Raw genomic sequence first — 24,507 nt, forward strand, 5'->3', positions numbered from 1 at the left:
TGCCGAAGCGTTCCATGCGCTGAGCTGTAGCACTTCAACTGCTGTAGTGATCTAAGCTAAAATTCTGTACATTACAAACGGAACGGTAGTATGAATAAACACATGCGGAAGCGTTTCTTTTTATATGAATCGGCGTTTACGGGTTCATGGAATTTGCGGTTAACTTCGGTGTACGTATAAGAAAATGAAAGAAAAAGTTAAGGTGACCGTCAAGGATACATTACGACAACGAAGTAATTTGATTTATAGATATAGATCAGCCTTGGCTTTACACATAAACACACAAAAGAATTGGAGTGTTTAGAGACTTTTCCAAGTACAGTAAGCTTTATTGTATCTAGATAGAGCTCGAGGCACCACGACCTCATATGCTTGATAATGGCTTACATGTACAGATCATTATTCCTTAGGTCAGCCCAGCTGGTCTTCAGGTACTCACACTCTGAGGTGTGTTTGAGTATTAAGCGCTCAGTGCCTGCCACCAACCATTTTTATTCCATAAAACCAGCTTTCCCCCCACTGGTGTGGACTTATAACTTTCCTAGAAGCTGCTCAAGTTACACTTCAGGTAAGATGGCCTTCAGTGAACAAGTGTATCCATAGTACTTCGATTCCAGAAATTTGGGAATCGATTCCTATTCCTGATTCCATCGATTCCAGACTAATTTCTTCGATAAAAAAAGGGAGGTAAAGATAAATCTCATAATAAACAGCTCACTACAACATGTCATTTGCACAATTTATAAAAGTTGAACAACATTTACTATTAATAGGTAAATTCTAAAATTAAATCAGGGCCTACATACCAAAGTGCAATGTTTCAACGCCATAAGATACATTTGAGGAAAGTTTGATTAGATGTGGCTGTATTTCATAGAACTACAGCAAATCATCTTGATAAAAGCACCATTTTACTTAGGCCTTCATTGAAATGGTCTGTTACCAGGGCCATTGCAAGTAATTCTTGGGATCCTGACCTATTAAAATAATACAATTTTGAATTTGTTTTGCCCCCCCTGGAACTTTGGGCCCCTACAATCGATAGCACCTTTACCCCACTTCACCCCACTCGCTATGGCCCTGTCTGTTACCACTCATGAGATCTTGTTTAGAAAGAGGTTTAAATTATAATGTACAGTAATTGTACACTGAATAAAATGTCCAAACAACACACTTCATTTTTATTTAAATATCAAGGTTGTTGTGGTTTATTTCATACAGTATAAAAATATATAATTATATTAAATGCTTATATGTTATAACATGTATTTAAAATGTTTGTGTTTGAATTTGATAAAAAAAAAAAAAATGATTTTAATGTATATTAGAATAATTTGCATTATTTGCTTATATATATATATATATATATATATATATATATATCTACATACGTTCTCAACATTATTACAGTGTTTTAAAACCTTTTGCATATATATATATATATATATATATATATATATATATATATGCAAAAGGTTTTAAAACACTGTAATAATGTTGAGAACGTGTAGAAAAGTGGTAGATTCACATTTTAATAAGTGCAGCACATTAATAATTTAAACTTTAACATAAGTGCTCTATTGATGTGAACTGGGACGCTAACTGAACTCTGCCATCTCCTTGTTGCAGACTTGTGTTGCAACATTGGGGAAATTGTTATTTTATGCCAATTTACAGTCACAAATGTGGCATGTTAATTGAGCAACACGTTCTCACTCCCAAGGTGTCAAAATCTGATGCTTAGGGAATGAGAACGGGTTGTAATTGACTACAAATTCAATCCAAAGTAAAATACAGATACAAAACTATACTGGAAAGCAGATATGTTGAAGGGCTTGTATGTTGCTTCATACAGATGAAAAAAAACAGAGTGTATATATATTTGCTGAAGGACTTTTGTAAATTGTTTTAGTGCTGATAGACTTCTGAAATGTGTAGTAGTTCAGTGATCGAGGAAATAAACACAGTCTGAAAATACTAACCAGTTTTCCCAAAAGGAATCTTTGGAGTCGATTCTCGATTGAGGAGTGTATTGTTTTTGGAATCGATTCCCAGCCCTAATAATTCTCTGTAATTATATCCAGTTTTAGTAGGTCTAGAGTGTTGTTCATTAAAACCGTTGAGTATGTTTTTTTTTGTCTTGTAGGTCAAAGCAGTTTTTCTTTAAGGACCCACACATGTGGAGAATTATGTTCCAGTCATATAGACGAAGAGGTTACTTTATGCGGCTGGATTCAGTACTTGAGGTTTGAGATGACACGATGCAAATGTTTTTCCAAATATACATTCACATTTGAGCTACATGTCAGTGATGTTCTAATAAGCACATTATGTATTGCTGTACATTGCAGACAGGATTTTTTTGTGATCTTGAGAGACTTCAGTGGATTGGTGCAAATTCTGATCCCACAGGATGAGGTAACAACACCTCTTCTTTTGACCTTTAAGAAATAGTAACCCAAAAACTGTTCCCAGATGTGTATAACTTTCTTTCTTCTGCAGAACACAAACACAGATTTTTAGAAGACTATTTCAGTTCTGTAGGTCCTCACAGTGCAAGTGAATGGTGACCAAAACTTTCTAGTGCCATCTAGCACTGGGCATGCATCACACACTAGGCAGTAACGGCAATGGCAAGATGTACAGTGAAAAGGAGTTATATTTTGGTCTGTTCTCACCCAAAACTGATTGGATTGCTTCAGAAGACATGGATTTAACCACTGGAGACTTATGGGTTACTTATATGCTGCCTTAATGTGCAATGTATGAACCTACAGAGCTAAGATATTCTTCTAAAATAACTTTTGGGTGAAATTCCTTTAAAGGTGCACTGCACAGTATATACAGTATCTCACAAAAGTGAGTACACCCCTCACATTTTTGAAAATATTTGATATCTTTTCATGTGAAAACACTGAAGAAATGACACTTTGCTACAATGTAAAGTAGTGAGTGTACAGCGTGTATAACTGTGTAAATGTGCTGTCCCCTCAAAATAACTCAACTATATTATACAACAGTGATGGTGGTGTAGTGGTCTAAAGCACATAACTGGTAATCAGGTAATCAGAAGGTTGCTGGTTCGATCCCCACAGCCACCACCATTGAGCAAGGCACTTAACAAATAAGGCCTTTGGATAAAAGCATCTGCCAAATATGTAAATGTAAATGGCAACAAAAGTGAGTACACCCCTAAGTGAAAATGTCCAAACTGGGCGCAATTAGCCATTTTTCCTCCCTGGTGTCATGTGACTCGTTAGTGTTACAAGGTCTCAGGTGTGAATGGGGAGCAGGTGTGTTAAATTTGGTGTCATCACTCTCACACTCCCTCATACTGGTCACTGGAAGTTCAACGTGGCACCTCATGGCAAAGAACTCTCTGAGGATCTGAAAAAAAGAAGTGTTGCTCTACATAAAGATGGCCTAGGCTATAAGAAGATTGCCAAGACAGGTTCCACTCAGAACAGGCCTCGCCATGGTCGACCAAAGAAGTTGAGTGCACGTGCTCAGCATCATATCCAGAGGTTGTCTTTGGGAAATAGATGTATGAGTGCTGCCAGCATTGCTGCAGAGGTTGAAGGTGTGGGGGGTCAGCCTGTCCGTGCTCAGACCATACGCCGCACACTGCATCAAATTGGTCTGCATGGCTGTCGTCCCAGAAGGAAGCCTCTTCTAAAGATGATGCACAAGAAAGCCCACAAACAGTTTGCTGAAGACAAGCAGACTAAGGACATGGATTACTGGAACCATGTCCTGTGGTCTGATGAGACCAAGATAAACCTATTTGGTTCAGATGGTGTCAAGCGTGTGTGGTGGAAACCAGGTGAGGAGTACAAAGACAAGTGTGTCTTGCATATAATCAAGCATGGTGGTAGGAGTGTCATGGTCTGGGGCTGCATGAGTGCTCCCGGCACTGGGGAGCTACAGTTCATTGAGGGAACCATGAATACCAACATGTACTGTGACATACTGAAGCAGAGCATGATCCCCTCCCTTCGGAGTCTGGGTCGCAGGGCAGTATTCCAGCATGATAACAACCCCAAACACACCTCCAAGATGACCATTGGCTTGCTAAAGAAGCTGAGGGTGAAGGTGATGGACTGGCCAAGCATGTCTCCAGACCTAAACACTATTGAGCATCTGTGGGGCATCCTCAAATGGAAGGTGGAGGAGCACCTCTAACATCCACCAGCTCTGTGAGCTCCATCAAGGAGGAGTGGAAGAGGACTCCAGTGGCAACCTGTGAAGGTCTGGTGAACTCCATGCCTAAGAGGGTTAAAGCAGTGCTGGGAAATAATGGTGGCCACTCAAAATATTGAAATTTTGGGCCCAAATTGGACATTTTCACTTTGGGGTGTACTCACTTTTGTTGCCAGTGGTTTAGACATTAATGGCTGTGTGTTGAGTTATTTTGAGGGGACAGCAAATTTACACTGTTATACAAGCTGTACACTCACTACTTTACATTGTAGCAAAGTGTCCTTTCTTCAGTGTTGTTACATGAAAAGATATCAAATATTTTCAAAAATGTGAGTGGTGTACTCACTTTTGTGAGATACTGCGTGTGTGTGTGTGTGTGTGTGTGTGTGTACAAAGCATATATACATATGTACATTTTTTTTGTATATCGTCTTGGACTTTCACTGAATCCTAGAGGCATGGATAAAGCATCATTCAAGCAAAAATGTTTTCAGTTACCAATGCCATTGTAGAAATGTACTATTCACAGTCAGATTTGGCGAGTAGTATTTGGCTGTTCCCCACGAGGGGACCCTCTCCATGTAGAATAACACAACATTTATAATGGTACTGATACAACTGGAGTCTTCATCTCATGTGAATGGTCATGACTTTATGCACATGTTTCAAAATTACAATTCATTTCTTTGAGTAGAACTGTTATTGATTATGAAATAATTTACTGAGTGCACCTTTCATTTGCGTCTCATAGATTCATTATAGTGCTGTAAACTGTAGCTCCTGCCACATTTGTTCATGTTGTTTTGGTCATGAATGTTTTTCTTTGGCATTTTAATCACTTAGTCCAAATCTGAATTGAAGAATGCTTTTCTTGGGCTCACATTGGAGTCTGTCATCGTGGTCAAAGGAAGAGTCAGGCGTAGACCAGAGGGACAGGAGAATAAGGTTATTATGCATATTAAAATGTACATAAAGGGAAATATCTGACACTGTACATGTCACACATAATATGTGTAGAAAACAATTATGTCATGTTCTTTTAATTATTTTCAGAAAATGTTTACTGGAGAAATTGAGGTCTGTGCCGAGAACATGAAAGTGTTGAATACCTGCCAAAAACTGCCTTTTGAAATTAAAGATTTTGTCAAAGTAAGTTTATATTATTTTTTATATATTTAAAGAAAGCATTGTATGCATTGCACTTTCGCATATTGCTTCTTCAGTCTGTGGCAGAATAGAACATACACTAATATGGGTGAATCTTTCCACGGGTCTTAAAAAGGTCTTAAATCGGAGCAACAAGTCTTTAATTCATAAGGCCATGGCATTAAATGTTGTATGAGGGATTGTTTTCTAGTTGCATTTCAGTTTACCAGACGTCCCGTTTTGAAGATGTGTGGCCCAGTGCAGTATAGTTAGTTTTATATTTGACATTCGTTTGACATTCATGACAATACACATTAAACTCTCCGTGCCTATAACATTTTCAAGCCAAACCAACTTGGAAATGCATGTATAGGTTTTCTTGCCTAGCACAAAGCTGCATTTTAAAATAAGAGATATGTTTTCATATCAATTTTATTAGCCCTCTAAATCAATTAAACAATTTAACCATTTGATGTTATGACATCACAACAAAAATTAAATGTTCTTAAAAAAAAAAAATCAATTTCATGACACAAGGCTCTGTTTGTGGAATTTACATTCTATATTTTTTTAAATACAGTAGTATAAATGTTTGTCATATTCTAATTCAGTTAAACTCAATGGCCGTATGACCTAGAGACATGAAACCAACTGTTAAACACTCAGAATATTATTCTTTATATAACAAGGCCTGGTTTTGGGAGAAAATGCTCAGTAGTTTTTAGATCCTTACTACTGTCATACATCCTTTTCAGATGCAATGTTTTTTTTATTTTATTTTGATTAAAATCAGCATAAAATTGAAGGCAGTACAACAAAAACTACCATGATGTATAAGACAAGTGCTTTACTACATTACAGTCATGAGAAATAGGAGGGTGAATGCTTTTAATTTTTACAATAATGTCACAATCATAATAATTTAAGTGGTCTTATAAATGGGTTTCCTATTCTTTATGTAAAATATATGCATATACAGTATGGTGCAAATGTCTGAGGCACATAAGATGTTTCACAACAACGTTTGTCTTAAGAGGGTTATTTATATCTTCAGCTTTAGTGTGTCAATAGGAAATATGCATTTTAGACTTCTAAAAATCCCTTTTGCAAATAGAATAGAATAGAAGAACAGGGAGCCCTGCAACCAATGGCATGGCCCCCACAGAGCACCTCACTGAACATTGAGTCAGTCTGGGATTACATGAAGAGACAGAAGCAATTGAGACAGCCTAAAAAGATAGAAGAACTGTGGCCAATTCTCCAAGACCTTGGAACATCCTATCTGCCAACAACTAAGACAAACTGTGTCCAGATGTACCTGGGAGATTTGGTGCTGTTTGAAAGCAAAAGGGGTCACACCAAATATTGATTTAGCTTTTTATTTGTATTAGTTAGTTTTGGTTAAATAAATCCCAAAAATGTTGCTTGTTTGTTTTTGTATGATTCTTCCACTGTTATATGCTGAGGAATAGAAAATGAATTTCATTCCAGTTTATGGCTGTTTATATGAGGTTCAGTGGATAACACTGATCATGATCCAGAAGAAAAGTCCCCTGATAATATCTAAATTTGTTTGCCTTAAAGAAATCAGAAGCCCTCCGAATGCAATATCGCTATCTTGATCTTCGATCATCCAGAATGCAGTACAATTTACGACTACGATCACAAATGGTGATGAAAATGAGGGAGTACCTTTGCAATTTGCATGGTGAGGATATAGTCTGATTATTCCATACACTCCTGTCTGCTTATTTTCAATGTACCTTAGTACCCACTGAACATTACTTGTCTTTTTCCAAGGATTTGTGGATGTTGAAACGCCAACCTTGTTTAAAAGAACACCTGGGGTAGGTTTTTTTAATGTTACTCTTAAAATAAAAGAGTGGGGGAAGTTGGAGCTTTCATAAAGTTCAGTTTGTAATCTAAGCACAATATCCTAATTACAATAACTTGATGTTCTGGGTTCAATACAAGTTAAGATCAATCGACAGCATTTGTGGCATAATGTTGATTAGCACAAACATGTATTTAGACTTGTTCCTTCTTTTCTTTAAAAAAAAAAAAAAAAAAAAGCATAAATTGAGGATAGAGTGAGGTCCTTACAATGGAAATGAATGGGGACAATAAAAGTGAACGTGGCAATTATTAGAAGGTTTAAACACAAATGTGAAGCTTATAATTTTATAAAATCACTTGCATTCATTCATCAGTTAAAACGTGTGCATTATTTGAACTGTAAAGTTTTTTTTACATTACTTTTGATAAGAGTTGTAAAGGTTAGTAAGTGATTTTATCACACAAAAATAATTTTCACACAAATATCCTTTATGACTTGTGAATATTTTAATGTTAAAAAAATTGTCCCCCATTCATTTCCATTGTAAGTGCCTCACTGGAACCTTGATTTTTGCTTTTTTTTTTTTTTTAAAGAGGAGGAACAAGTTAAAATATATTTTTGTGGTAATCAACAGTATGCCACAAATGCTTTCGATTGAGCTTAACTTGTATTGAACCCAGAACATTCATTTAACAGAGATGGTGAAAAAAAGTTATAATTAGTAGCACAAGCACATGTGAAGTACAGGTTGAGAAAAGGGAATTCTCCTCATGTTGTGCAGCGTGACACTACACCACAATTACTTCGATTTAACTTAATTGACATTGTGCAGAATACAAGTACAAGGCCAATTAAATAAAGTTAGCTTCTAGCTAGAAGTACAATATATTATCAAGTGCAAATGTTATAAGTTATAGATTGTAAAAGGAATATAATTAGAGCAGGTGCGATGTACAGTGGTAATGGAAGTGTAAATTGCAGGTGATCATAGAGTGCAAATGACATCATGTGCATAAATGGAGAATAGTCCAAATGTGCAAAAAGGCAGGATTGATATTTTAAATAATGAGGAATAATAAATATACATACGTATATCAGGTGGGTAAGGCAGTTGCCGCAAGGTTGTCTGTAAGGGGTAGATCACCTTCTAAAATGTTAGAATGCTGCTAAATGGCTTAAAAGTGAACATAGAATGTCCCACAGGCTTTTCCCCATTACTGTGACTAAGACGGAGAGAGACTACACCCAAAAGAGGTCTTTGTTAGAGGAAAGAGTGGCTCAGTCTTGTGCAGGTTGAGTTTAAGATCATGAGTCAGATCAGGGAGACATTTAAATTGTGCAGTGTTCCCTGCTGACAAACAGCTAAACATAGCCCAAGCTGGTTTTAGCCTGTCATTTCCAACCACTTTAATAGGACCAAGTTGTCTAAATAGGATACAAACCAGGATTACAAAGATCCATACAAGTATGCCCATCTCTACTAGTGTGTCTATAATATATTAGCTGTCGATCATGTCTATGCAGCAAACAGATGTAAGGGAATCATAACAGTGAGCAATGCCATGCTTTTGACCGTAATGTGTTTTTATGTCCTAGAATCCCCCTGCTTTCATTTTTGCTTCCATCTTTTTTATTCAAGTGTTTCATGTATCATATTGCCTTGATATGCTGGCTGGTTTAGTTCTCTGTAAGAAGCAGGAATTCACAGAGTTTATTCAGCCATAACTGTGTTTCTCAGGGTGCCAAAGAGTTTGTAGTGCCATCTGGAGACCCTGGGATGTTCTACTGTCTTCCACAGAGCCCACAGCAGTTCAAACAGCTTCTTATGGTGGCTGGCATAGACCGGTAAAAACAAATCACATTTTCTCACACTTACATTTCATTGATATTCACAGATTTTTGTCAGATGCTTGGCACGTTCTTTAAACATTGCTTTCACTGACTGACAGCACATTGGAAAAAAAAGCTACATCCTTGTGGCCAACATAGGCTCGCATTCAGACTGTATTATTCTTCGCTTTTAGCAGCTCAAAATTATGCAGAGCTGCATTTGTTCTAATGCTATGCAAAATGCCAAAACAATGACATGTATGTGGAGTCTTTAGTCTGACATGGATTAGAATGCAGCTTTGGATTCTATCCCCTTTTTGAAGATGTTTTCAAATTTGAAATTCAAAGCAAAAAATTGTGATGTGGTATTATTAGCTTATCAGTTACTGTGTAGGTTGGTGCTGTCATGTATAGGTTTGTAGTTCACGGTTATGTATTAAAGCCATCTGGGGCTGAAACGAATCATCGACTTTGTCGTTCAAAACAAATTGACATTTTTCTTGTTGAACAGTTGTTTGGCCTCACTATTCTCATCAAGTGAACTCTTCTAAATACGAAATGAGTTATAATGCTTGCTTACACATTGTGTGCTCCAAGATATTTGTCAGATCCAATATTGTTGGTGCTGACCTGTCCTTCAGTAATAGAAAATGTGCAGCTTAAACAAAAGCTGCTTAGACAATCTTTACTATTGCTCACATACTTTTTCTGCTGAATGCCAACAATGATTTTATAAGAATATCTCAGCTCTGTAGGTCCATACAATGCAAGTGAATATTGGCCAGAACTTTAAAGGTCCAACAAGCAAATCGACTCTAATATGACTCCAGTCGTTAAATCCATGTCATTTGAAGTGATATGATAGGTGTGGGTGAGAAACAGATCAGTATGTAAGTCCCTTTTTACTATAAATTCTCTTCCCTACCCATAGGCTTATCATATCGCTTAAAAAGATGTGGTTTTAACCACTGGATTTATATGGGTTACTTTTAAGCTGCCTTTTTCTTTTTTATTTCCTTGAAAGTTCTGGCCACCGTTCACTTGCATTGTATGGACTTTAAGAGCTGAGATGTCTTTCTAAAAAAATTTGTTTGTTGTTAGCAAAAAAAAGAAAGTTATTTGTTTTTTTTTTAGAAAATGAAAAACAAATCTAGTTTATATTATTGACCACAATAGTCTAATTTTTATTTCAATTTTGGCAGCATGTTTCTTTGAATTAATAGTTGTGCCAAGCCAAGACTACAAGCTAGTTTTTTGAAAAGTCTGTCGAAGGAAAATAATACTGTATGCTTGATTTAAAATTGTCAGTCAATATTGGCCCACACTCTCTTGCATGCTGTTTATCTCCTGCAATCTCAGGTACTTTCAGCTTGCTCGCTGCTACAGAGACGAGGGCTCCAAGCCTGACAGACAGCCTGAATTCACACAGGTAATGATGTGTTTAAGGTTGGGAGGAAATATGCTACAGCACGTCTGACAATTTTGCAGAACTGGAGCTTGGAGCTGAGGGGGGTCCTGCACCCACCATTAGAGTTAAAGGGATAGTTCACCAAAAAAATACAAATTCTGTCATTATATATCTACTCTATAATTTCCCATCTTATTATGCAGAGATCTGTAAGTAAGCCATTTGTAGATTTATTTCACCTAAAAGTGTCACACTGTGGGTCTTTGGTGCTATCAAAACATTCCTCTTTTGAGCGACCTGTCAAGCCAGATATAGTCAACCAATGTTTGATGACTGAATGATTTTTATGGAATCTGTATGAAAACTGATTATTTTTGCAATTCTGTACAATTGTGCAAAATTACACATTTCAGTTTTCACCACTGTCATAGAGTTGCAATTTTTCCTGGGTTATGTCCTCAAGAACCCTGACACAATTCAAACACTGCCTCTGTGTTGACACATCTTCTCTTCACATAGGTGGATATTGAGATGTCCTTTGTAGACCAAGCTGGAGTCATGAATTTGATAGAAGGCTTGCTCCAATACTCCTGGCCAGAGGACAAAGGACAGATTAATGTTCCCTTTCCTACCATGACTTATGAGGAAGCCATGAGAGACTATGGAGTTGACAAACCAGACACTAGATTTGGGATGAAGGTGACCGCTCGTTCTTTGTACACATCATCCTAGATTGGACATAAGACATTATTGAGGTTGTTTGCATGCTGTTTGTCCTTGGTGTCTTGCTGTGTTAGCATGCTGTTTTCTCAGATTCTCATCACAGATTCTCATACGGTGCTCAACAATTAAAAATAAATCTCATGTTAACAAGTTCTCATGCAACGCCTTGTGTCCTGAATTCTAACTAACTGTGATTTAGAACATTCATGTTTCTCATGCTGTTTGATGAGTTTTGTTGTTGTTAATTTCTGTGTGTTTTCTTGTATTTAGCTTGTGGATGTCACAACAGCATTTCAGGGCACACAGATAGATTTCATCAAGGACATACTCTTTCAGTCAGGGGGCTGTGTTCAGGCCATCTGTGTCCCAGAGGGAACGGTAAGTTCAGGATGTGGTGATTTGGATTCTCTTTTTTCTTACAGTTGGGATATATGTAGTCTCATCCTTAAAGGGATAGTTCACCAAAAAATTTAAATTCTCTCATCATTTACTCTGCTTCATGCCATCCCAGATCTGTACAACTTTCTTCTGCTGAACGCAAAGATTTTTAGAAGAATATCTCAACACTGTAGGTACATACAATGCAAGTGAATGATGACCAAACCTTTCAAGCTCCAAAAAGCACATAAAGGCAGCATAAAAGTAATCTTCAGAAGTGATATAGTAGGTGTGAGTGAGAAACAGATACAAATTTAAGTCCTTTTTACTAAAAATTCTCCTATCTGCCCAGTAGGTGGTGATGTGCACAAAGAATACAAATCACCATAAAACAAAAAAAAAAGAACATTTGAAAAGTGGAGATTTATAGTTTCTCACCCACACCTATCATACAGGTGAAACTCGAAAAATTAGAATATCGTGCACAAGTTCATTAATTTCAGTAATTCAACTTAAAAGGTGAAACTAATATATTATATAGACTCATTACAAGCAAAGTAAGATATTTCAAGCCTTTATTTGATATAATTTTGATGATTATGGCTTACAGCTTATGAAAACCCCAAATTCAGAATCTCAGAAAATTAGAATATTACATAAAATCAATAAAAAAAGGATTTTAAATACAGAAATGTTGGCCCTCTGAAAAGTATAATCATGCATATGTACTCAGTACTTGGTTTGGGCCCCTTTGCATTAATTACTGCCTCAATGCGGCGTGGCATGGATGCTATCAGCCTGTGGCACTGCTGAGGTGTTATGGAAGACCAAGATGCTTCAATAGCGGCCTTCAGCTCTTCTGCATTGTTTGGTCTCATGTCTCTCATCTTTCTCTTTGCAATGCCCCATAGATTCTCTATGGGGTTCAGGTCAGGCGAGTTTGCTGGCCAATCAAGCACAGTAATACCATGGTCATTAAACCAGGTTTTGGTACTTTTGGCAGTGTGGGCAGGTGCCAAGTCCTGCTGGAAAATGAAGTCAGCATCTCCATAAAGCTTGTCTGCTGAAGGAAGCATGAAGTGCTCTAAGATGTCCCGGTAGACGGCTGCGTTGACTCTGGACTTAATAAAGCACAGTGGACCAACACCAGCCGATGACATGGCTCCCCAAACCAACACAGACTGTGGAAACTTCACACTGGACTTCAAGCATCTTGGATTGTGTGCCTCTCCATTCTTCCTCCAGACTCTGGGACCTTGGTTTCCAAATGAGATGCAAAATTTGCTCTCATCAGAAAAGAGGACTTTGGACCACTGAGCAACAGACCAGTTCTTTTTTTCTTTAGCCCAGGTAAGATGCTTCTGACGTTGTTTGTTGTTCAGGAGCGGCCTGACAAGAGGAATACGACATTTGAAGCCTCAGTCCACTCCTTGTGAAGCTCCCCCACACATTTGAATGGCCTTTTCCTGACAATCCTCTCAAGGCTACGGTCATCCCTGCTGCTTGTGCACCTTTTTCTTCCACACTTTTCCCTTCCACTTAACTTTCTATTAATGTGCTTTGATACAGCACTTTGAGAACATCCAACTTTTTTTGCAATTACCTTTTGAGGCTTTCCCTCCTTGTGGAGGGTGTCAATGATGGTTTTCTGCACAACTGTCAGGTCAGCAGTCTTCCCCATGATTGTGAATTCAACTGAACCAGACTGAGAGACCATTTAAAGCAGTGGTTCTCAACCTTTTTTGAACAAACGCCCCCCTGACCTCTTCATGATCCTCTTAACAGCAGTCGTTCGCGCACTCAATTAGGCAATATATACTAGGCTTCAAATTTGAATAGCCTACAAACGGTCATTTGATTTCAAATGACGAACAAAGACGACAACAGCTCGGCCACCTGAACTGAACCGAAGAAAAAACGACATCAAAAACAAATTTTTTTGATTAATTACGGTCATTAGTGTGAGCCCTGAGCACTAATTATGCGCCTAATTATGTATTCCGCGTTATGTACAGAAAAAGCCGGTGAAAGCGCGCCTCTATTTTGCGCTGAAAATTCTCCGCCTCTTAAAAGCATGTGTAACTTAGGAAGCGGCTCTGCTGGCATATCCTCCTGGTGAAGTGGCAGCAGTAATCCGAGCAAGACGAAGACATAGGCTAAGGAGAAGAGCTGAAAAGATTTTTGCGCAGGCTGCCTGTTGAGTACCTCTGAGTAACGCCCCCCATTTGTGCATGAGCGCCCCCCTCTCTGCTGCCTCGTTCACACCGCCCCCCCCAACACTGTCCAAACGCCCCCTAGGGGGGCGGTACCGCCCCCGTTGAGAAACGCTGATTTAAAGGCTCAGGAACCCTTTGCAGGTGTTTTGGATTAATTAGCTGATTAGAGTGTGACACTTTGAGCCTACAATACTGAACCTTTTCACAATATTCTAATTTTCTGAGATTCTGAATTTGGGGTTTTCATAAGCTGTAAGCCATAATCATCAAAATTATATCAAATAAAGGCTTGAAATATCGTACTTTGCTTGTAATGAGTCTATATAATATATTAGTTTCACCTTTTAAGTTGAATTACTGAAATTAATGAACTTTTGCACGATATTCTAATTTTTCGAGTTTCACCTGTATGTAAGTGAATAGTGGCCAGAACTTTGACGGTCCAAAAAACACACAAAGGCAGCATAAAAGTAATCCATATGACTCCATTGGTTAAATCCATGTCTACAGAAGCATGACATGTGAGAGCGGAGATATTTTTCAAAAAATCATGTTCAGCAGATAAAAAAAAAATCATGAAGATTTAAAATGGCAAGTAAATGATGAGAGAATTTTCATTTTTCGGTGAACTATTCCTTTAACTAGAAAAAAACTTTCTTAATCTGGAAAGCTCTGATCTGATTGGCTGGCTTCATGCAACTTCAAGTAGTAAGGGAACAGGGGGAAAACAAAAATCCTGGAAACAAAGCCATATTAACAAGATAAGGTGATGCAACAAGCTCTTTTGAGGGTGAAAAATTAACTGGACTAGCCAAAGTTTTCCAGGTTGGAGACAAAAAAATTGTTCTTCTGTGCAACTGCTTGTCTTAACACGTTGGTCCGACAGTTGCTTACAGTCTAAGTGGCCAATTTTTGACCAGAATAAGCTGCAATTTGAACCAGACCATTTGCTGCTTTGTCAAAGGACTGGCTACACAAGACTAGGCCCAGGGAAACATTTCCATACAAGTTTAGCCTCAGAAATTTTCCAAATACGACAGTGAAATAAGCAATCAGCTGAAGCTAACTGTGTGTGGTGTTTTATCTGCAGAAACACCTGAAGGGTACAGACTTGGAGTTCCTCAAACAAGCAGCCAAGACACAGTATGGCCAGGTAAGTTCTGTCTCTTTTTCCTTATGTCTGCTCTACTCTGCTGATGTAATGCTCCCAGCAGTCAGTGTATATCACGGGAAGGCTACTGAAATATTTATCTGAAAATTGATCAATAAGTAAGAATGATTTAGCAGTAAAAAGTCAAATGTAACACACAGCATACTAACCCTGAGGCAGGATATCCTTCACTAGAGGGACTCAGCTCTTTGTTTGTGTTGTACACCATCTATGGAGTCTAATAAAGGGAATATTAAATATAATCTTTTTGTCTCCACACCAATACCATGTGATAATATAGTTAATCATTTGAAAGTGTTAATGAACAGTGTGTAATGTGAACCCATATTAAGTTAAGTTTTTTTAATGAGATGAAAATGAATACTTAAGAGGCATCTTGTCTCAGTTGTTTTGCTTTGAGTCTGCTCTACTAAAGCAAGCATCACTATAATTGTTGCACACAAGGCTATGTATGCCACGTTTTTCCACGTGCCACCAGTTGTGCACATATGTCGAACACTTCCGTACGGTCTCACGGTCTAAAGAGTATACTTTGAAAGGTTAGAGCGCTCGACTGTGTGCGAGACGTAACGGCATACGAAAAAACATAAGTATACCCTTGCCTTTAGGGTTAGGGATTTCACCCATAACCTTTAGTACTAAGGTTTGGTACATGACGCATTTCCTTCAGCGAATGTAACAATAAAACTCTCTTTTTACTGTCTGAAAGGAAAGTTATTATAGTGTTAATATGGTGTTTTATATAAATGCCAAGAGTAATTGTAATAATGAGGAACATAAATTATTGATTATATTAAGTGATTTGATCATTAATACTTCTGAAAACTTAATATTCATACTTAAAATGTTGTTTTCTTTCAGATGACAGTTTTCTGTATAAATGGAAATTGAACTTTGGTGCAGTGTCCCAGGCTTGAACTAAATGGCATTGTCAAAATTGATTCTACATTGTGATACATTTTAGTCCTAGAATTGGCTTTGCTTGTGTCTGGGAAACCATCCTGCAACATTCAAAAGACTGATGATTGCCTTAGAGTTGTGCCCTATGTTGTCTATGGAAGTTGAATATGGGCTAGTGTAGACAATGGATGATCATTGCTGTATGTCATACAGGAGGTGAGTTTGGCTCTTGTAAGGGCAGATGGTTCAGTGAAATCCCCTCTCAGCCGGCTGCTCTCGGACACGGCCAGACAGCAGCTGCTCCAGATGGCCCAGGCCAATGCCGGGGACCTGATGTTCATCACAGCTGGACCCCGAGAGAATGTGGTGCGTAACGCCCCCATCATGTTTAATAATGTACAGTTTGAATTTATAAATTTCGTTTTTATTTTCAGTTTTTCAAATTTTATGTAGATTTTAACTCCATGGTTGTTAGTTTTAGTTTAGATTTACTTTTATTTATTTATTTATTTATTATTATTATTATTATTATTATTATTATTTTTTTTTTTACTTTTCTATAGGGAGGTCCCTATACCATTTTTTTAAAGTATGAGTACCGATGCTTCCTTTTCGGTACTCGCCGATATGATACCTGTTTTCTTGTTTTTGTTTTTTCTGAATTTCATATTCAACAGTTTTTCAATTTTATAATCAAAATGTGGTGTAAATGAATGATTGTATTACAGTAACAAACTAAAAATTGTAAATTTTTTATTTTACATTTTATTTTAGTTAGTGTTGGAGTTTCAGTTTTTCCAACTTCTATTAGTTTTTATTTTACTTAATGAAAATTAACATTTAATATTAGTTTTTGTGTATTAAAATAACCCTGGTTCAACACCTACATAGACCCATGTAACATGCTTATTCTGTATCATGAACACATCATACAGGCTCATAGAAGAAAAACCTAAATTAAACTACAGTTGGACCACAGGTACATCAAAAATTGTAGGTTCTTTATCATTTCTCAGTCAAACTGGGGTGTATAAATCAATACCCAGCACCCTCATTTAATATCCTCTAGTCCTCAAGTAGCTTCCCATCAGTTCAATCATTTCGAAAAGCATATTGTACCCTAAAGTGATTGATGACTAAGTATTTTCAAAAATATGTCTTCGGAAGAATGCTGACATGATCTAATCACTTTTAAATGAATATTCATATTTTCCTTGCCTTGGTTTGAGACAAAGTGAGACTGCTTTTAAGTCACAATGCAGAGATGTGGGAGATGGCTGGGGGATAACTGACAAGCTTTGAGTGCAGAGGTTGTGGTATGAATGGTGTAGATAATGCTGAGAGCGATAGAAATGAGAGCCAAGTGAGATTTGTACTTGCAGATGTGCCTGCCTCCAAGCTCTTTACTTTCCTGTTTTATACACTACAAGGCCATAAGTATGCAGACATCCCGTTCCTATTAATATATTTGGCTATTCCAGTAATTCCACTGTTTTCTGTAGCATTTAATTAGTCTTCAATGACATTCTTGAGAATTGTGTATTTTTGAATTTGTGCCAGCAGTTTGGGGCCCTTTTCCATTCCAGCATGTTTATGTCCCTGTGCACAAAGTAAGGCCCATACTTAATTGGTTTACTGAGTCTGGTGTGGAAGATCCTGACTGCCCTGCACAAAATTCAAACCTGAAACCCACTGATCACCTTTTAGATTAATTGGAATGCCAACTGTGAGCCTGGCCCCATCGGCCAAAATCAGTGCCTCACATCCATGTTCCAACATCTAGTAGAAAGCCTTCCTAGATGAGTGGAAGCTGTAGGGGAAGACCAACTCCCCCATTAATGCCAATGGTTTGAAATTAAATGTTCAACAATCAATGGGATTGGTGTTTGACCATATCTTGAATATGCAATCGACCACAGTATAATAGCCTCTTGTGGTTTTATTCTTTGATGTTCCATGAATTAAGAAAAAAGAGTGGCTGTATTTAGCTTTATTTAGAGTTTCACTTTTTCGAATCCAAGTCTGTGTAAAGGTTGGATATTACCCTCAAGTAATCAGTAGCACCTCAGTACGTGTTTTTTCAAAGGCCATGCAGGATTTTCTGTTAATAAAGCTGAAACATTCATCATCTTTTAATCTCATTGGAGCCGCATAGTGATTATTTTACAAGCTCCAGTCACAATGAACTGAGGTGATTATGTGGGTGACGGAGGTTCAAGTCCAGCCTGCAACATGTCCCGATCCCATTCCCTCTTTCTCTCCCAATTATTACCTATTGTTCTTCACTATCTACATGTTTAATGAGAGGCAAAAATATAATACAATCTCCCTTTCGTCATTCTAAGCGCCCTTTACTGGGGAAGATGAGACTGCAGTGTGCTGAGCTGCTTGAGGGCTATGGCATACCTGTTCGTGATCCCTCAGTCTTTCACTTCCTGTGGGTTGTGGACTTTCCCCTCTTCTTGCCCAAAGAGGACAACCCAGAGATGTTGGAGTCTGCCCACCATCCCTTTACTGCCCCTGTCCCTGAGGACGCCCATCTTCTGTACATTCAAGCACACAAGGTACGTGCATGTTCATTGTTTCTTTCATAGAGGAAATTTATGGTGTCTCACTCTGAATTCCACACACTTCCCCCACCTGTTTATCTTCTCTCTCAGGTGCGTGGCCAGCATTACGACTTAGTGCTGAATGGCTGTGAGATCGGAGGAGGTTCTATCCGCATCCACAATGCCTCTCAGCAGCTGTATGTCCTGGAGACTATACTCAAGGTAATGGAACATGAGTGAAAGATTACATACTGAGCAGAGAGCATCATTTAATTCTACTCTAACAGCACTTATAATGGACATGTCTAGATTTCCCACTGAACCATTTTCTTATTTGTGACTCCTAACACCCCCGCACCTCAGACTACCCACTTGGTTGCTGTGGCAACCCATCAAGCTATATTTAACTGTCTTTAAAGAAAACAAATGCTTAAGATCCTAAGAGCCAGGGAAGAGGAACGTCACATTAGGGTATTTTTACTTAAGTGTACCCTGCTTTCTTTACAAAGGACATTTTTTGAAGATCTATTTACTCTCTTGACATCGAATTAAATTTATGGATTTGTGCAATTTATATCTATTGAGACAATGAACAATTGCCTTTTAAGCCAAGGCTGTGATTTATCAACTGGTGGGTCGCAGGTCTGTTATGATTGGTTTGGGGACAGCAGGAAAAAAACATGCAAAAGGAGCAATTAAACTATTAATATATTGTAGAATAATTGTATAGTTAATATTAACCATGCAATTGTGTATAGTTTATATACAGTGTTACAATATTTAGCCCAGTATTTGTTCCATGTGTTACAAGGCTGGTAAATTACACTGGTTTTTTATGCATTTAGAAAATTCTGCTGTTTATGCATTTTGAAAGGTATTAAAATGTCATGGAAATAATTTAGCATATTATTGGGCCAATGCAATTCCTGGAAACGTTAATACATTTGGATGTTTGATTTTAATGAAATGTGTTTACATTTTGAATGATAAACAATTTTGGTATTGTGTTGGGTTGCTACTTGATATCTAGGTCCCTATGGATAGATTTGGGGAATCCAGTCATAAAAACATAATAACTTTAAAATGCGTAATGTCATGGAATTAAAAAATACAAATAAAATGAATTCATGAATGCAAAAATAATAAAATTAAAATCATGATATTCCCTAGTTTAATGATTAAACCACAAAATGCTGTGATTTAATTAAATGCGTATGCCGTCTGTGTGTGTGTTATGTGCTTCAAAATTAATGTGTGAAGCCGCTCATACACTGGCTACACCGCATTGGTCTTTTTCAAGGCTAAATAGTCTCTGATCATAAGCATCACTCACACTCTGTGTGTAGCAGAGTACTCATTAACCTTGAAGTTCACAGAAACTGCAGACTATATAGTTATATATTTAAATCGCAGCTTTTCACGGCTTAATGAACACGAAATGCGAAATGCTCTATGGGTTAAAAGCTACCATCAAAAACCATCAGAAATTGAAAGGGCTTCACTCCAAAATAAAAGCTTCCACCAAAATAAAAGCTCAAGTACTTTTCAGTGACTTAGTTAATAATGAGATGCTCTGCTGTGCAGCACTAAAAATACTCCAATGTTTTGTCTTTTGTGTAGTTTGCTGTGAGAATCTATATAGGAGCACTTCATTTGATAAAAATAATGCAATATTATGTTTAAAATAATTTATTAAATTTGATTAAAGTTCTAAAAATTAACTTCATTAGACAGTTTTTGATGATAAAATGTTATTTAACTTCAAAAACATGAAATTCCGAAATAATAAAATGGGAAAAAAATAAACCTGATTTCATATGGCCCTAGATATATAATGTAAAATCTGGGTGTTAATGCAAAACCAGTTGTGAACCGCTGCACTATATCATTTTTTGTTGTTGTTATTGGTGTTGTAGGAAGACCCATCCCTTCTTTCTCATCTTTTGGAGGCTCTGAACTCCGGAGCCCCTCCACACGGTGGAATTGCATTAGGTGAGCAAGCATTCAACACATGCCACCTTGGATGTTTTCAAGGTTGTAGAGGTACCACTGTGACTGAAGGCCTTGTTGATTACATTCTCCAATTGGTTAAAGTGGAACAGTCATGCTCAAAAGCTGAAATAGCTTGTCCAGCCAAGAATGTTTGGCAGCTTTGTTTCTGTCTGTAGACTAGACTGTAAACTAAAGCATGAAGTGCCCTTGCTCTTTCAAGAACTTCTGTTTGGGTTTGTTTCAGTTTTTTTGTTGCATTGGAACATTTTGCATATTTTGTTATGAACAAATGTAATTTTTTTTTATTGTTAGCAAAAATGTTGTAAATTATACAATTACTAAATGTTATTGTAAATATATCCTTTAATGTGCAGAGTGGGATTTCTGGATCACCAAACAGAAGTGCAAAAATAATGACACACAGATAGTCACGCCCCAAGCTTATGCCATTGGTTGAGGCATCGTTACTGTGTCGGACTGCTTGGGGTGCTCTTACAAACACAGCAATGTTTTGATAGCACCACAGAGCCATAGTTTTTACACTTTTCAAGGGAATTAACCCACGAATGACTTTCGTATAATTGTCTCTGCATATTAAGCTGGGAAAGGAGAAGGTATTTAAGATTGAAAAATGTCTAAAATGTTTGTTTATATTTTATAGGGCTGGATCGACTTCTCTCAATCATTGTAGGAGCTCCCAGTATCAGGGATGTCATAGCTTTTCCAAAATCATTTAGAGGCCATGACCTCATGAGTCATGCCCCAGACTTTGTTTCTGAAGATGACCTAAAGCCATACCATATTTCGGTGACCTGGCCTAACAAGGATACAGAGGGACAAGAGGACAAGATAAAATAAGCGCTTAACGGTTAGGGTTAGTTCACACCAAAATGAAAATTCTGTCTTTGTTTACTCTTTCCCAATGCCATTCCAAACCATTTGAAATGATTTATTGAGGGGAAAACAAAAGATGTTTAGCAGAATGTTTACTGTCGTTTTTTTTTTACATGCAATTAAATTTAATGTTGTACTGAGGCTGTCAAATTCATAATAGTTTACCAGAAAAATGGTTCATAAAGATTCATTCATTGTATTTCAAATCTTCTATCACCATACAATTACTTTGTTTGAGGAACAGATTGTAATTTAAAGTCTTTAAAAGCTTGGGCAGCCCTGGTCACTATTAGCTTTCATTGTATGGAAAAGAGCAGATTTGCCATTGTTCTATAAATAGCTCCTTTTGTGTTCCACAGAAGAGAGGAAGTTTCATTTTTTGGTGAACCTTTCCTTTTAAATGATGTTCATGATTTCCCTTGGGACCATGTGATCACCATCTGTGCCCATTTCTGGTGATGGATTTTTTTTTCCTTCACAACAGAAGCAGGATTACTTTAGTTCCTGTGAGAATTGAGGTCCATCCTCTGAGTCAAGGCTAAGTAGTCCCTACTGCTTCATGATCCAGGTCGTCTTCTCTGCTACATCAGCACATGATTCATGTACTTTCGTCATCAAAAACATGTGCTATAATTAGTGTTTTCAAGTATAATTTTGAAACATTAAATTAATTGTGTAAAACGTGTTCCATTCCAAGACTCCATTCTATGCTTTAGGTGCAGAGAGAGGTTGGATTGTGAGAGTGGCTGATATTTCAGTAGGTGGCAGGGTTGTTCCATTGCAAGTGTTTACAATGATCCACCCCCCTCAATCCAGTTAGCCTGCGGAGGAGGCAGCGTGCACGCATACCATATTCGGTATGTTTTTCTCACCACCAGACATACCGAATAAAGCTATATTTCAGTTTTTCTCAGTGATGCCTTATCTGCAAAAGCAGATGCTAATTTTTCATGCCCAGGTACAGCTACTCATTACAGCCAGCGTTATTTTGAAGCAGACCAATATGTTGGATTGGAAAAAGGCTGCCAAGCTGTGAACACAGTTCTGTGGATGACAAACTGCTTTTGCTGTTCATCTAATGACTTTTTTCCTTAAGTATCCACTCATTGCTTATTTCCAGTACATGAACATGATTACTTTTAAATAAGTGCCCACATCCAAATGCAATACAGTTTAATGCTTTAGAACAGGGGGCTTGAACCTCTTTCAGTCCAAAGACAACATGGATAGAGAGACAGCATGGACATATTTAGGGTGACCATATTTTGATTACCAAAAACCAGGACACTCGGCCCGGCAATGAGATACTCAAATGATACTCGAATTTTACTCAAAGATGCCTTGTTAATTTTAATACATTTAAAGTAGGCTATGCCTCTGTATGGATAGAAAATTGTTATTACAAAATGCTATCTATCAAAGACACAAAAAAGACGGCCAGGACAGGAAGTGAAAACAGGACATGTCCTGGTAAAACAGGACGTTTGGTCACCCTAACATATTACATGTTACATTATTGGCTTATAATGTGTGTACAGTACCATATTAATATGTTTATTTACATACTTTGTTGTGATGTTTATAAGCCATTAAAAAATAATTATTGATGTTCTGAATTGCATGTACATTTGGCCTTTTACTTAATGCATTTTACTGTTGGAGGGACAATGAAACTTAAGCCCTAGTTGAAGGTAACATAATATTGTATATTTGTTTAATGATTATTTATTATTATCTTAAAGTTTAAGATGATAAAGGGCTGCTAAAAAAACAAAAGATAAGCATGCTTGTCACAATCAGTAAGCCAATCAGCAGCGCTTCCCTTTAGCCACTTTACCTGTTGATTGCCTGGAGTTTTTGGCAACATGTCCAAGTTCACAAAGGGATAGTTCACCCAAAATTGAAAATTCTCTCATAATTTATTCACCCTCATACTATCCCTGATGTGTATGACATTCTCTCTTCTGCTGAACACAAACAGAAATGTTTAGGTCCTCACAATGCAAGTTAATGGATACCAAAATTTAGAAGTAATCCATACAACTCCAGTGGTTTTAATTCATTAGGTGTCTTTTTTTTCTCATATAAATTCACCTTCCTGGCCAGTAGGTGTCGGTATGCACGAAGAATGCACAAAGAAGAATGTGAAAGATGAGATTAATAGAAAAAAAGTCAGTTTTTCACTGACACCTAAATTAATTACATTTTTGGGGTGAACTATCCCTTTTACTATTCATGTGAGACTGCCCACCAAACACATTTATATTGTGGCAACATTGCTGCCACGTTTTATTTTACTTTGCAAACATTGTTTGACGTGTTCTCCATGTTGTGACAATGTACAAATGTAAGATGCAAGAAGGCTGTGACAACATTGCTGTGCAACTTTCAGCAACTGCAAAAGGACGTTCCAGCTACATTTGTTTATTCCTTATGCCATAGCAACACATTACTCTTGATAACCCATTATTTAACACATTAAGCCTCAAAATAAAATAACACATTATGCTAAAACATTTGTAACATTACTAATATTTTACAACGTTCTTCGAAAGTTAAGTTTATAGTAAAATATTAAATTATAATCCACACGTGCCAACTTTGGAGAGTAAAAATGTAATACAGGGTCTTATCATGATTTTTTTTTATACATATTACAATTTTATTGAAATGTACTACCAAAAAGTACTTAGTAAAAGTATATACAAAACACGTACAGTAGTATATTAGTTATAATTAAGAATAACAACTTAAAAAATATCTAACTTCACAACCTTAAACCTAAAATACTTATTGGCTCCCTCTCCTTATTGGCAGCTCAGACAGACTTGAGATCACTGAACAGCTGAAAAAGAGATGCATAACTTTAGTATAGTGTTGACATAATAATGTCTTCCCCTTACAGTTGCATGTTTTGTTAAAGCTTGAGACATTTTTACATCTTTTATTTCAACGTCTATAATGTATCAAATTTCAATTAAATAATTATGTAATTTTTATTTAATTGTAGGCCTTTAATGGGGCAGGAGAAAGATGTGACAGGAAATGACAGTGAGAAGAGTAACACAGCAAGCTTGATTTGAGCTTGGGTCACACGCACAAGAACACTACCTTGTCAGAGCATGTGCCAGCCAAGTCAATGACTACTTACTTTTATTTATAATGAGAAGAGGACAAATAAACCATCCTGTACGTCAAATAGCTGGTCACTAAAAAATTAATTGTCAAACTTAGTGTTGTATGAACTTGGGAATTTAACTTAA

The 24,507-nt window shown here is 37.2% G+C and overlaps 1 protein-coding gene across 1 annotated transcript; it reads left to right on the forward strand.

The window, feature by feature from the left end:
* Positions 1 to 9: 9 nt before the first annotated feature.
* On the forward strand, positions 10 to 23,722 carry LOC127649803 (aspartate--tRNA ligase, mitochondrial-like). Its single transcript, XM_052135049.1, has 17 exons — positions 10 to 568; positions 2,147 to 2,246; positions 2,352 to 2,418; positions 5,044 to 5,145; positions 5,254 to 5,349; positions 6,931 to 7,054; positions 7,147 to 7,193; positions 8,922 to 9,028; positions 10,373 to 10,442; positions 10,941 to 11,120; positions 11,415 to 11,522; positions 14,829 to 14,891; positions 16,023 to 16,175; positions 18,155 to 18,373; positions 18,470 to 18,580; positions 20,275 to 20,350; positions 21,012 to 23,722. Exons 1-17 carry the CDS (start codon positions 379 to 381, stop codon positions 21,206 to 21,208), a joined length of 2,010 nt encoding a protein of 669 aa, XP_051991009.1. The 5' UTR covers positions 10 to 378; the 3' UTR covers positions 21,209 to 23,722.
* The last annotated feature ends 785 nt before the right edge of the window (positions 23,723 to 24,507 follow it).

Source organism: Xyrauchen texanus, chromosome 9 (genome assembly GCF_025860055.1).
Source record: "Xyrauchen texanus isolate HMW12.3.18 chromosome 9, RBS_HiC_50CHRs, whole genome shotgun sequence".
Taxonomy (NCBI): Eukaryota; Metazoa; Chordata; class Actinopteri; order Cypriniformes; family Catostomidae; genus Xyrauchen; species Xyrauchen texanus.

Excerpts from the sequence above, each read along its gene's own strand:
- LOC127649803 (XM_052135049.1), top strand. The coding sequence starts at position 379 with ATGGCTTACATGTACAGATCATTATTCCTTAGGTCAGCCCAGCTGGTC. Across the intron at positions 16,176-18,154 it reads CTGGACCCCGAGAGAATGTG|CGCCCTTTACTGGGGAAGAT; the intron begins GTGCGTAACGCC and ends CGTCATTCTAAG. Across the intron at positions 18,581-20,274 it reads TCCTGGAGACTATACTCAAG|GAAGACCCATCCCTTCTTTC; the intron begins GTAATGGAACAT and ends TTGGTGTTGTAG.